The 13,224-nt window shown below is 40.2% G+C and overlaps 1 protein-coding gene across 1 annotated transcript in view; it reads right to left on the reverse strand.

Annotated features, from left to right (window-relative positions):
- Positions 1-13,224, reverse strand: part of CRYBG3 (crystallin beta-gamma domain containing 3) — an 88,644-nt gene that overhangs the window by 12,809 nt on the left and 62,611 nt on the right. The window contains exons 13-17 of the mRNA XM_057415954.1: positions 10,749-10,891; positions 9,363-9,489; positions 8,342-8,374; positions 4,158-4,267; positions 3,511-3,637 (exon numbers count right to left, since the gene is read on the reverse strand). Coding sequence (XP_057271937.1) covers positions 3,511-3,637; positions 4,158-4,267; positions 8,342-8,374; positions 9,363-9,489; positions 10,749-10,891 — 540 coding nt within the window. The remainder of the gene's footprint in view (positions 1-3,510; positions 3,638-4,157; positions 4,268-8,341; positions 8,375-9,362; positions 9,490-10,748; positions 10,892-13,224) is intronic.

A 13,224-nucleotide genomic window follows, 5' to 3' on the forward strand; every position in this document is an offset into this window, starting at 1 on the left:
ACACCTGTATTTAACTAAGAAAAGATAATCAGTGCAGAAATACACAAACTATCACAGCAAAAATAAGGACTGCCTCAAAAGAAGATAAAGAAAAGATAAAGAAAACAAACAAAAAGGACTTAAAGCCAAAGGTGTTGTGCAACCTACAACCCAGATCTCATTTTTGTTTTTAGAAACTGTAAGACTTAACTTCAGGCCTAAAGTTAGACAACATTATAGAAGGAAAAGTAATTGCTCACTGCAACAGCCCTGGATGCTCTCGTCCACATAAGTCACACCAAGCATTACAGGGAGTTTGGCAAAACAACATCACTGAAAAAAGGCAGCACTAGAGCTGAACTCCCCTTTGAAAGAACATCCTGTAAGGGTTTCTATCCCAAAAGATTAACCTCTTCAAGCAACAAACACTGGACAACAGCCCCCATAAGCAACCCTGGCCCTCTGAGTGGCACAGCTGCCTTTACCTGTTCTCTTGCCACCAGGTGAGCGGCCCACACTTTCCCTTCCACGAATCCATGGCCACACAGATGTTAAGTCCTTGCTGATGCAGGCAAGGAAACCTGCACCTCTGCAGAAAATGCAGCAACCCTTAACCTGTGCTTTGCTTTTGCCTGCCTGCAGAATTGTTATTAACAGTAAGAAGCAGCTTATGTTTGTTCCAGTGTTCCTCCTACCACTACTAAATACGTGTGTAGCCACCTAATGTTAAGTGGGCTTCCAAAGCGTGTCACTACCTGTTCATGTAAGGACAGACATTCCTGTAAGACACTTTTTTGCATATTTTCCACACAAAATTGTATATGAATAAGACTGTTTTCTCAGAAGCATTCCCCTTTTCACAAGGGAAGGTGCCTTGTAACACAATGCTATTCAATATGCAATCTCGATTAATACATGGATATTACAACACTATTTTCCCTCCCAGAACACCAAAAACAAAGGACATGATTTTCGCATTATCAAGTTACAAATATGCTTTGTTTCTTCTTTGTATCCTCTGATTAACCTACAGCTTTTCCTGAACACTCCCAGAAGGAGAAAATAGTCCATTTCTGAGCGAACTGGACCAGGAGGGGCAAAAATACAGGTAAGGCCTACTAGAGATTTAGCTGAAGTATTATACACCTCAGAGAATAAGCCAAGATAGGAAAGAGGTTCCTAGGAATAAGGGAACACCTTTCCCACTCTCCTTACAAACCTGCCAAACTCTGCCAAAAGAAGTAGTACTCCATGGCATGGGTGTGCAAGTATGTACCAAATTCTCATTCCAAAATGCAGAGCCCGGAAATCCTGTGGCAGCTGAAAACATCCCAAAAGCCCCTCAAAACTGCAACAGATTTGAAGTGAAAACTCAGAAAGTTACACTGAAGGTACTGCTGCATGCAATAGCAAAAAAAAAAGAAAGCTGGATGTTCCTTTTAGTTCCTGGAACAGAAAGGACATCTTGATTCAGAGTAAGATGCAGCACTCGGCGTGGCCAAGCTGCACATCCCACACGTGTCAGTGGCCTGTGATGACTGCTCCGTTTCACAGCTACTCTGGAGTCAGTCCCACACAAATCATCTGTATTCTTGCATATACCCTGAAGAGGCCCAGAGTTGGGACTTCACTCAGCTGTGCAGTATCAGTATAACACATCCTTAGTTATCGCTACAATCTGGCAAATTAGGAAGGGAATACCCAGATTCCCTGTCCCTATTTCCTCCAACAGATTTGTTCTCCCATCCCAAAGGGCTGGCTGAAACAATCTACTTCTTAAAGATACAGCTGGACCACACCTACACCAATCAACAGACTTGGACTGTCTTCAAAGGCTGGTAACGAGCAAGCCTTATGAGTCCTTTGTACTGCTAAAAGCATATTTTGTTTCCCCTCTGCCAGTGCCACACACGGGCCTCTACTTGTAGCCAGCATCTGGGAAGCAGAAACCTCACACACTGAAGCAATACATGGCTCCCCCCCAGCGTTAGAGTCCTTCCAACAGTCACAGTAAATACATCTCACTTAAAGGAAAGCAGGAGACAATGCACATTCAGGGCTTCGTGTCAGGGTTAAACATTCTTCCTCTCACACATAAGCTATTGAGATACACACCTTGGGTCTGAGCTTGGGCTGGTATTTAAAACTCAATAATGAACCCGATGTCACCACTGAATTCAATAAAGCTGTACAACAATTCCACTTGGGAATACGTCTGCTGTTCTCTTGAATGAGCTAACAAAAATATCTTGTAATAAGAAGGGCTCTGTTCCAAGAACAGTGCACTGTGGACAATGCACAGAATTAACTATGGCTGTTTCTGACCACTGACGAAACTTAGGGCTGCGTGCTTAACATCACGTCTGTACTACACAAGGCCTCTGAGTGCTATCCCGGGCTATCAGCACACACAATGTGTTAGGAGCTGATGAGGGCATTACTATTTGTGAGACAGGTGTGATTCAATAGCATTTTATGCTGTTGAGTACCTTGGTTTTGTAAAATACAAGGGCTATTTGAAGAGAACTGAACTATGAGGTGCAAGGCATTTACAAAGTACAGGAAGATGTGTGTAAGCTTCCCACACCTGGCCTGCCAAACACACTTCTCCCAGGGCTTGGCCTTTGGGAAATCAAGGGCTGCCAGTAGCTTCTTACTATGCCAAAATGCATAGTAACTTCCCTGTGAGGTGACAGGCTGGGGGATTAGAGTGAGACACACCACTTCATGTCAAAACTTCCCTCTGATTTAACAGAGTCCAACAGCCTAACGTGAAAAGGAGATCTTTAATCTGAAAACCAGGCTCTCAGCAGGTGGGAAGCTATAGCTCGACTGAAGTCACCGTATCTATGTAACCTAGAGAGACCAGCTCTCAAAGCCCATGGCTTTTAGTGTTTGGTTTTGTTGTTGTGATGAATTGACTACAAGCTCTATTCCCCGTCCCATTGTGTCAATGATGTTAAGAGAAGGTAGAGAAAACCGGGAGCAAAGTTAAGCCTGGGAAGAAGGGAGGGGTGGGAGGAAGGTGTTTTTAAGATTCCATTTTATTTCTCATTACTCTGCTCTGATCCGATTCGTAATAAATGAATTTCTCATCAAGTCAAGTCTGGTTTGCCCATGATGGTAACCAGTGAGTGATCTCTCCCTGTCCCTATCTCAGCCCATGAGCTGTATTTTTCTCTCTCCTGTCCAGCTGAGAAGGGGTAGTGATAGAACGGCTTTGGTGGGCACCTGGCATCCAGCCAGAGTCAACTGACCACAAGAGCAGTCAGGAAAATGCCAACCAATGCAACTTGGACAAAAGAGAGCAACTCTGAGCCTAGAACACCCAGAAGTATGTCCCTACAAGTGACCACGTACATGCATACATGCAGCCTGGCTTCTTCCCAGCCCCCAAAAAAGTAAGCCAAGAAACCAAACTTCACTCTATTCCCTGAGTGAGAGTTTGTTTAGCACAAGCACTTGCTTCAGACATCTGACTAGGAAAAGAGTTCCAAAAGGTTACTTTTTTTTTTGCTATAAAGTCCTTACATATTGAATAGGCTTGAGGGATTTGATTGTAGCAGTTGGGCAGCCACAGGAACTGAGGTCAATGTAGAGGCCTTCTTCCAGCACACAGTGATTGTCAGTGGTTTCCCCTTGGTAATACAGGAGCCAACTGCAAGAATAATGTAACAGAAGAGATTAGCTGCCCCAGCCGCTTATGAAGTTTCTTTCAAGATTTAATGTTTGCTAAGGAAATAAGGAATAAAAAAAACGTTTGTTCTTGTTAAGCTTAAAAGTAACGTGACTTGAAAGGCTATAGGACAAAGCAACCACAAGAGGAAAAAATCAGATCATGTGGTACAGAAATCTCAGTTCCAGAGTCAAACGACGCAAGTGGAATGCAGACACTTCTTCTGCACCAAGTTTTCAAAATCTGGAATAAATTCTAACTGGAGTAAAAACAAGAATTACAGTAACCGTGCAAACTTCCCACAGGGAAAGGAAAACGCGCACTCCCCAAAGCAATGAGAGGACAACAGTTACCGAGATGTACTGCAAGACAAAGGGTCTAATACATGATGGAATACGATGCGCATGTGTTATGCACTTACAGCTGTCTGAAACATAGTAATGGTTTAAAAAAATCCAGTTTTCCTATTACTTAAAATGGTGGCATGTAAAACAAGACTTACCATCCCCGAAGAACCTTAAAAGAACATGGTATGAATGATGTAAAATCAGAAACTTCTGCTGTGAAATCTATACATGCTCCTTGGAAATGTGTATTACTGAAAGCTTTGAGCTACAAGAACAAAACAAAACAAAACCAATGACTAGAAGGAAAACAAATGCATTATCATTAATGTAAACAGAGATAGCTGTGCTCTTAAAGAATCAATCATAGACTAGTTTGGATTGGAAGGGATCATCTAAGTCCAACCCCCCTGCAATGAGCAGGGACAATGAGAAGTACCCATTCAATTCACAAAGATACAATAAATAGAATGAATTCTCATTAGAGGCATCTTCTATGTTTCTACAGCTGCTTTATTTTGAGAAAGATAATGTTTTATGATCTCTGGGTCCAGTACAGGATGCTTCCCAGTGATACTAAGGCAGCCGGTATCAAGCATAAGTTCAGCAGGCGAGGGCCCAGAGAAAAAGAAGTCTAGGACTGAATGATGTTGTGCTCCATCCAAAGTACCCCTGAACTGCAGTGCAGTTAACTCTTGTTACAGCTCAACAATCTAGTGTTCAGAACAGGATGGGGAAGTGTTGGTCAAAAGATAAAGGGCTACTGTTGACAAAGTGCCTTGAAATCTTCTGTGATTGCAGTGATCACAGATAGCTTCTCATTTAAGACTAGCAGGAGAATTTCTGCAGGAACTGGGCACAGCCTTCTAGATGCACTATGGACTTCAAAAGTTAAGCTAAGCTGCTTTTACACGTTGCAGTGAAGAACTTCAAGCCACACTGAACCATACCCCGCTGGTAAGATGTGATCAATGCAGCCTGAAACAGCAACAAGATTGAAAGCGTTGCAGTAAAAGAATAAAGGGAAAAAGGGAGAAAAAAATAGAATGATATAACTTATGATCTATTGCAAAGTTGCCTAGAACTCTGTACCCTTGGGCTGCCACTGTGTAACTGAAGTGAATTTCACTTTAAAGCCTGAAAGAAAGGCTGGAAAAAGAATTAAAACTTTAACTGCATCAAAAGAACAGCTCATAGTCTGTAATGGACGGAAAAACACGATGGCTGTTGCAAGAGCTACTTCCCCCTTCATGCCCCAAATTGGCCTAGCTTCCTGCCAAAGAAATCAAACGCCTTCACCAGTACAGAGAAAGAAGGCCAAACACAAATATCGGCAAATGGTTTTATGGAAAAGCTCAGTCTGAGTTTTTAAAAGAAATAAACGTGTTTCCTGTTAGAAAGAACAAGAAAGGCTTAGCCTGGCCTCCCTTGCTGTAACTGCAATTCACAAATCAGCTACAATATAATGAATAAAGTCTGGGTTTTCTGTAAATATAACTGCACTGCCAGGTCAGAAAGCAGCTATTTAAGCTCTAATTATAGTGTTGTCTGCCCACTTACCTCAAAACTCTATAAAGGTGTGTGTGTATATATATGCACACACGCATACCGTCTGTCTTCATAGGCCATGCGCTATGCAAGGCTTTTAAAAAGATCTGTAACTCATTTTTATACAGAATATGTATAATTGTGAATGATGGTCTTACTTTCACAAAAGCTGGGGTGAAGCTCTGATTCCTCAGTGAAAACACTGCATTGTAAAAACATTTACATTGGAGAAAGACACTTGAGATGTATTCCAACTGTAAACCTAACAATGCTGAGTCCACACCTAAACCATGTCCCTAAGCACCATGTTTACACATTTCCTAAACACGTCCAGGGAATTAGTCTCAAACTGCAGCTATCTCCACTTTGTCAGGATTTTACATTACCATATGAGGTTTTGCTTCCTAAAAAGTCAATGGACAGCATGTTAAATACAAATGCAACTTATCACAGCAATTACCCCTGCTTCCTGAATTATCTGTATAAGTCAGCTGCTATTGAAAGAGGCTTTGTTCTTACTGGGCAAAACCAAGTTTTACTTTTAGTAAATAAAATGAATGGCTTTGTAGAATTGGCGATTTCAGGCATTCTTACATTGTACGCACTTTGTTTATGTGGCAGGAGGAAAAGGTCAGGGGAGTTACCAAGACATTTAAGAGAATTTAGTTGCTTTTCAGCTTCTGAAAAGTGAAGTGCAAAAAGACATGATCTTGTAGACAGCGACAACAGTTCCCTTAGCTCAGAACTACGTTTATTAAAGGTGGGAAAACATATATCCTTCAAAATAACTACTACGTGGCTTATACAAACGTCAAGCATTCGGATGCTTAAGGATTTGCCAGATCATACACACCCTGATTTGAATTTCCAACCTAAGAGACTTTTATTTTACTCTGAATGGAGAACTCTTCATATTTAGCCAAAAGACTGCCCTTTACTCATCCTACGCTATTAAATGTTTTCCCATTAAAACTTATTCAAAATAACTCCCCTCCTAAAAGAACTGTAGCAATACCAATGATGTTCCTCCTTCATCTAGCTTTGGGAGAAGCCTGGGAAAACCAGGATTGTGATAAATCAGAACAGTATTCTTTCCACATGGTGTTAAGACTGCTGTTAGCAGACACAAAAGACAAAACACTATCTAGTACACGTCAGTATTTAAAGGTGATTGTGCATATACACAGGGTTGGCTTTTTGTGTCTTACGCATTACTGGAAATAAAGATTGTAAAGCACAGTTTACTGAAGCTTCAAAGGTTTGAATTTATCTTAAAGGTCTGCAAAACTGGACTAAAGCACTCAAAGAACAGTTTTTGGAAGATCCCCCCAAAAATAGAATCCTTGAAGATGGGAGAGAAAAATATCTCCAACTGTTTGGATCCCACCAGCCTCCTCTGAGTCGCTTACTTTATGTGGTATCATTTACCAAGGCCTTACTAGGAACGTACCTGCAAGTCTTTGGATTTGGCCACAAACTGCCATATGAATAGGTCGGGCAGGAAGAAAGTGTTTAAGACTAAAATAATACCCCAATTATGCCTTCAGACAGGAAACATTTCCTGTAGTCCTGGGTTAATCATAAAATTGTAGAACTAGAACACTTGAAGAAAAAGGCAGGGTGTGGTCCACCTGCTAAGTAACACAATGCATGCATTTCCCATGCACTTACAGCTATTATACCTATCCAAGCAAGAAAGAGCAAAAACTGCGTTCAGATGGCAAAACACTTAAGTTTTCTGTGAGATATCACTGAGCTCTAAAGTCTCTTTTGCCTGAAATGTCCTGTTTCTTGAAAAGAAGTTGTTCAAATTTGCTTAATCAAAAGCATGTCATAAAGTAATATAAGCACAGATCATCACTCAGGCTAGCAGCACACTCCAGGACAGAAAAAGAGAAACCAAACAACTAAAGCAGGAATGGAGGAGAGCTCTGTTGTGACAGAATGTTGCAGGAGACACAGACCACACTTGGTGATGAGCACAAACACTTAGAGCAGGTTTTTGTTTTAGAAAGGCATAACAAAGGTACATTACTGGAATCTAACCTTGTAAGGTAAGGACCAGAAGTGTAAAACCTCCAACTAACTTGTTCTTGAGACTAAAAGTGAATTATAGAGACTGCTTTCTTTTTGTAAGTTGTCACCAAAGTACACACAACTTGCAGGGAAATTGTCAGAACCTATCCTAAAAGAGATTTATCACAGATTGATTATAACCAGGATGGGTTCAATTAAGGTTACATGCTACTGTGAGGAGAAAGGAAGCATGGAGTAAGTGGTGCTTATTCCTTAAGGAGTAGCTATACATACTTGAGAGACTATGAGAAGCAGAGTGACCAGCAAATGAAACTAAAACCCACAACTTCCCCTGTTGATGCATATGCAGGTATGAAGAGTGCAGTTCTATTTTCTGCAGTTTATACTTTCTACTTCACTTCATACATGAACAAGACTAACAAGCAGATACAGTGCAAAATAAGGTAAAGAAAATATGCCACAGAGAAGGATAAATGCGTATGATAGTGAGTTACCAGGAAAAGGAAGGAAAGAATAAAAAGCTAGAGACCCATCCAAAGTCACTCAAAACCTACTGAACTGCTTGTATTTTTGAGGACATAATACTAAAGAACTTAACTGTTATACATCTACCCATTTCCTCCATCAGTGGTCTGCTGTATGGAAATGGTAATACTAAGATACCATTTGAAGTAATGAAGCAAGACATTCAAGATTACCTGTATTTAATTATTAACTATAGTTTAGTACTAGAGACTATTTTATAGCGTCAACATACCAAATGTGGAGGCTCATTCATTCCAAGAGGTTCCTGCAACAAATATATACACACACATATAAATAAATTAAATTAATTGCAATTCATTTCCTAGAAGCCAAGTCAAGTTCCTGAAATTTGTTAATTACCAATTCAAGTACAGAGAAAGACACTTCCCAGGCTCTCAGCACAATTCTCTTCCCTGGCCTTGGCCATCAGCTGCCTGTAAGCTCATGACTACCTGCCTGACTGTTCAGTGACATTCACACAAAGAAGTTGCATCAGCATTGATCAGTTCACATGAGGTGGATTAGAGTCCATGTAAATATCTCTGCATTTATTTTTAAGTCTATTTCTCAAAAAAAAGACAGAATAAAAAACAACAGAAGACTGACAACTTTTTCAACATATGCTCTTCAAAATAAGGTTAAATGTTCCTTTCCTATTTTCAGTGTAGTTGTATCACTTACTACATACTTATTATTGAGAACTGCCTTTGTTCTGCATCAGGGTTTTGAAGTTTTGGCACTACTCTATTTGGGCAAGTTGTACTACCTTAGATTTAATAATGATTAAAAAGATCTCCTGTCTTTATTTCCTATATGCATTGCAAAGATTCTAGCATAAATATTGAAAAGAAGAAGTCAGACTTCTACTATACAACAACATGTGGGTCAGGTAAGTTTTCAAGTATTTTTATATCCATTGATAGTGGATATAAAGGCATTATAAATTACTATGTTTTAAGGTAAATGAAGTCTTTCAGGCCATGCTGTTCTTTCCATGACTGAAGTCTGACAAAGGGAAGTTCTTCTTACGAAGTTTCCCTGATAATTCTTATCAACAGATAGAAAGATCCAGAGTGTCCATTTCAGTCTCCATCCTGAACAGACACTTTATGTCATTTACATATAAACTGTTTCCAAGTAAACAGACAAACTGATTAAACAGCCCAGGCCACATTATAACATTACTGTACACTCTGAGCTCCAAAGGTCTTGCTTCTTTTAAGTTTCCCCCTTAACAAGTTCCAGTAACTCACCAACTTAACAGGTCGAATCGACATGATGATTTTACTAGATGCTCCCCAGTCAAAGAAACATTTGTATTTTCCTTTCTCCAACACATACTGTTCTCCACAGAAGTATTTCTGCTGATATGCAACCCACCTGGAGAATGAGACAAAAATCAAACTGACAACATCCCATTTTTCTATGTAGTTTGATGAAACTACTAACAAGTTAAATGGAACAATTTTCTTTGGAGTTTCCTTGGCAAGCCCATCTGACAGACAATGCAATACAAGACTCAAAGAGAAGCATGTAACTATCACACACTTATTTTCTACTTTTACTTTGGAAACACTACTTTGACAAACATAGTTACTGGCTGGGCTTAAACCATGACACCCACTATTGCTACTTGTCCTAGAGTTTGAATATTTTATAGTGCCACTTAGCGGTTGCTTATCCCTATAATCATCATCATCAGGGTAGGTATGACAATCTTAATACTGCACTTTTAACATTACTATTAAAGTCTGGAATTTCCACCCATGATTCTACAGTGCTCTTTTCCCATAATGTATTTTATGTTTTAGCGCTTGATACCATTCTGTACCACTTCCTTGCCTATAATAGCCTACTCCATCCTTCCTAAAGAGTTTGTAGCTAGTTTGCTTATCCTTCCTGTGAATTTCTGCAGAATCTGCTCTATCAGAGCTGTTATTTCATTCCAAGCATTCCAGTTCCCCATTCTAATTTTTAGGCTTCTAGCTCTTCTAAGTTTTGCCCTTGCCCCACCAGTTAGTACTGCCTATCTCTGTCAACAGACACTGCAGGTGGTATAATTTATCTCCCTTATTTATTGCAATTGTGGCGTTTATTTTCCTCCTGGACTTCACATAGGCATACAACAAGTTAGCCAAGTCCACCCTGTAGGCTGTATCATCTTGAATCAGGTACTCTACCACACGTGTTAGCTCAATCCCCTGCTTTAAGTTTAAATAGTTCTCTAAAAAGTATTTTATTTTTAGTGCCAGCAGCTTGACTTTACTACAGATAAGGCATAACTCATCCTTTAAGTATATATCCCAAAAGGTATCCCAGTTCTTAACATACCTAAAATCCCTTTTCTGTATTACTACCAAAGCTCCTCTATCATGAAACTACAGTCTGTGAGACCACTGAAGGGACATCATAACCTTTCTGTAGTAACAAGAATGCCTGGATCCAAATGAAGGTGTAGGCATGAGACTTAGACAAAACCTAAGATTATTATTGTTTTCTTCCATTCACCAAGGAAACGGAAAGAAACATTGCTCTCCCCTAGATGTTTACCACCTGCATGTGAAACATATTTCTGAACCCAAACACAACTGTGCACAAAAATACTTAATAGCTCAATCCATGTATTTGAGCAGACTTACACTCCACTTCTCACAAGAATCGATCTCGTCTCTGAACCAAATCCAGCCTTCTCCAAATCAGGGATTTCTTCATTGACGATATCTAATGCTTTCCCATCTTCATCATCGGACTGAAAAAGTGCCACTGATGACTCTATGAAATCCTAAGAGGCAGAAGAGCAGTTAAAAGACAGGCTGTCATAGCTCAGTGACACTTCACAACACAAAAAATTTTGGAAAAGAGTTGCTGCCTGAAAGACAGCATTCTATAAAGCAGCGAGGGGACTTAGGTCCCTTGGGGGGATCTTTAGGGGATATTTTGTCATTGAAGTGCCTAGCTGGAAGCCTGATATGGCCTTCAGTGGTTTCCACTGAAAGAAGAACCTACTGCTCATGAGCACCACCCTTTCCTCTACAAGGATGACTGAGAGTGCAATGATGCCTGTGTGAGAAAGAGAAGACTCAGGGTTGGGGATTTATCATTGATCTTCAACAGCTTCACAAATGACCACTCTAAGCATCACTATGACTACAGTCTTTTACTTTAAGCTCTCCTTCCTCATCCCTTCCAGCAATAAGGCAACAAACATGAAGAGGAAAGACTGGGAAAGATCACCTTTCCAGCACAAGAGGTTTGTAGTTTCTGGATACATCCACTGTATGATTAATCACTACAGCTATAAAATAAATCCCACATGACACTGTCACGTTCCCTTTTATATACTCATGTGACACTGCTTTATACTTTCAGCTTGCATAGCTACTTAATCAGGTTACTTGCACAGCTCCGGCTTATTTGAGTTTGGGTTTCAAATGTCCAGCTTTCCAACTACTTAGCAATTTTAGGCACAAAGTTCAGTCACTGCTTGGGAGAACAGAACACAGCAATTCATTCACTTTATTCCTTTAACTTCGATCAAAAAGCACGAACCCAAATCAAATACTCAGCAATGTTGTAGGAAGTTGAAAATAAATAGGTCTTGCAAGCAAGAGAAAAGGATTAAGCAAATAAAGGAACTGACACAGATTCACAGATGTATGAGGACACTACCATGGGAATCATTACACTAAATACTTGCTGCTGTAGCACAAGACATCAACCAGAGAGCAGTAAACTGAAGGCTACACTGAGAAAGCAAAGACTTACAACTGTGTGTGTACTGTGTGTGTGTACAACGATCAAAAAACACTTAGAAATGAAGACTCTGCCAAGCATGCAGCCAGATTCATTTGGTCAGTTCATCAAACAAGCTCTTTAGAGGATACTTTGCCTTTGTACAGCATTCAATCACAATTAATAATGAAAACCTATTTTAGAATGAACACTTGATGTGGCTCAACTTCTCTGCATTGTTTACAAGACAGTAAAGAGTGACAGAACAAATTCCTTGGTAAACCTGGTCTTCCTGCTACACTGACCATCTCCTCCTTTCATTTACTTCAAAAGATGCAACTACTTCATGTATACACTAGAAATTCAAGTGACAGCTCAGGAAGAACCATCATGAACCACTGCAGCTTCAGGCTACTTTTTAGATACAAAAAGGAGGAGAGGAGGAGTAGGGAAGAAAGAAAACCAGCTACTCTTAAGCCATAAAGCGAGGGACTTTATAAAGAGTTCCTGAAAAGCCATTTAGATCAAATCTACACACAATTTCTTTGACTAAATTTAAAATACTGAAATAAACCCACAATTGTAATTACATTTAATACGTTTCAAATTCAGCCACCATTTATTCTCCCTAAATTTTCTCTTACAATAAGCAATAGGAGAAAAACTTAAAAATAGACTTTCAGAGCAAGGCAATTCATTTTACACTTGGAAACATCAGTGGGAAAGCTCCAAAGGCATTCTGCTCTGCTCCATTGAAAGAAACTCAAATTTGTCACTCTTTCCCTGATAACGACAGCCACAGGCAACCCCCAGCCTCTCACAGATTCTCTCATGTGACAGTGCAGAAAAGAAGCAAATGCAACTGCCCCCAAAACAGCACAAACTGCTGTCTGCCATCAGGAACAAGCCCTGCATTTGACTCCAGCATGTCCAATATAGATACAGATAGCAGAGTTGGAAGTACTTTGGAGAAAACAATTCTGCAAGTACTTTCCATCTCTGCTTTCAAAACACTCCTCAAATCACCACATTAGAGATTGTAAAGACATTGAAGTGCTGGAGTGCATCCAAAGAAGAGCAACAAAGTCAGTGGAAGGGTCCAGAACACAAGTCTTAAAAGAGATGCAACTGAGGGAACTGGAGTTGCTTAGTCTGGAGAAGAGGAGGCTCAGGGGGGACCTTATCGCTCTCTGCAACTGCCTGACAGGAGGTTGTAGCAAAGGGTTTATCTTCTCCCAAGTAACAAGCAATAGGACAGGAAGAAATGGCCTCAGGTTGTGCCAGGGGAGGTTTAGACTGGATATTAGGAAAAATTTCTTCACTGAAAGGGTTGTCAAGCATTGGAACAGGCTGGCCAAGGGAAGTGATGGAGTCACCACCACT

This window comes from Pezoporus wallicus, unplaced genomic scaffold (assembly GCF_028554395.1).
Source record: "Pezoporus wallicus isolate ANWC-B61680 ecotype Strahan unplaced genomic scaffold, APGP_CSIRO_Pwel_v1 contig_6814, whole genome shotgun sequence".
In the NCBI taxonomy this organism is placed as follows: domain Eukaryota; kingdom Metazoa; phylum Chordata; class Aves; order Psittaciformes; family Psittacidae; genus Pezoporus; species Pezoporus wallicus.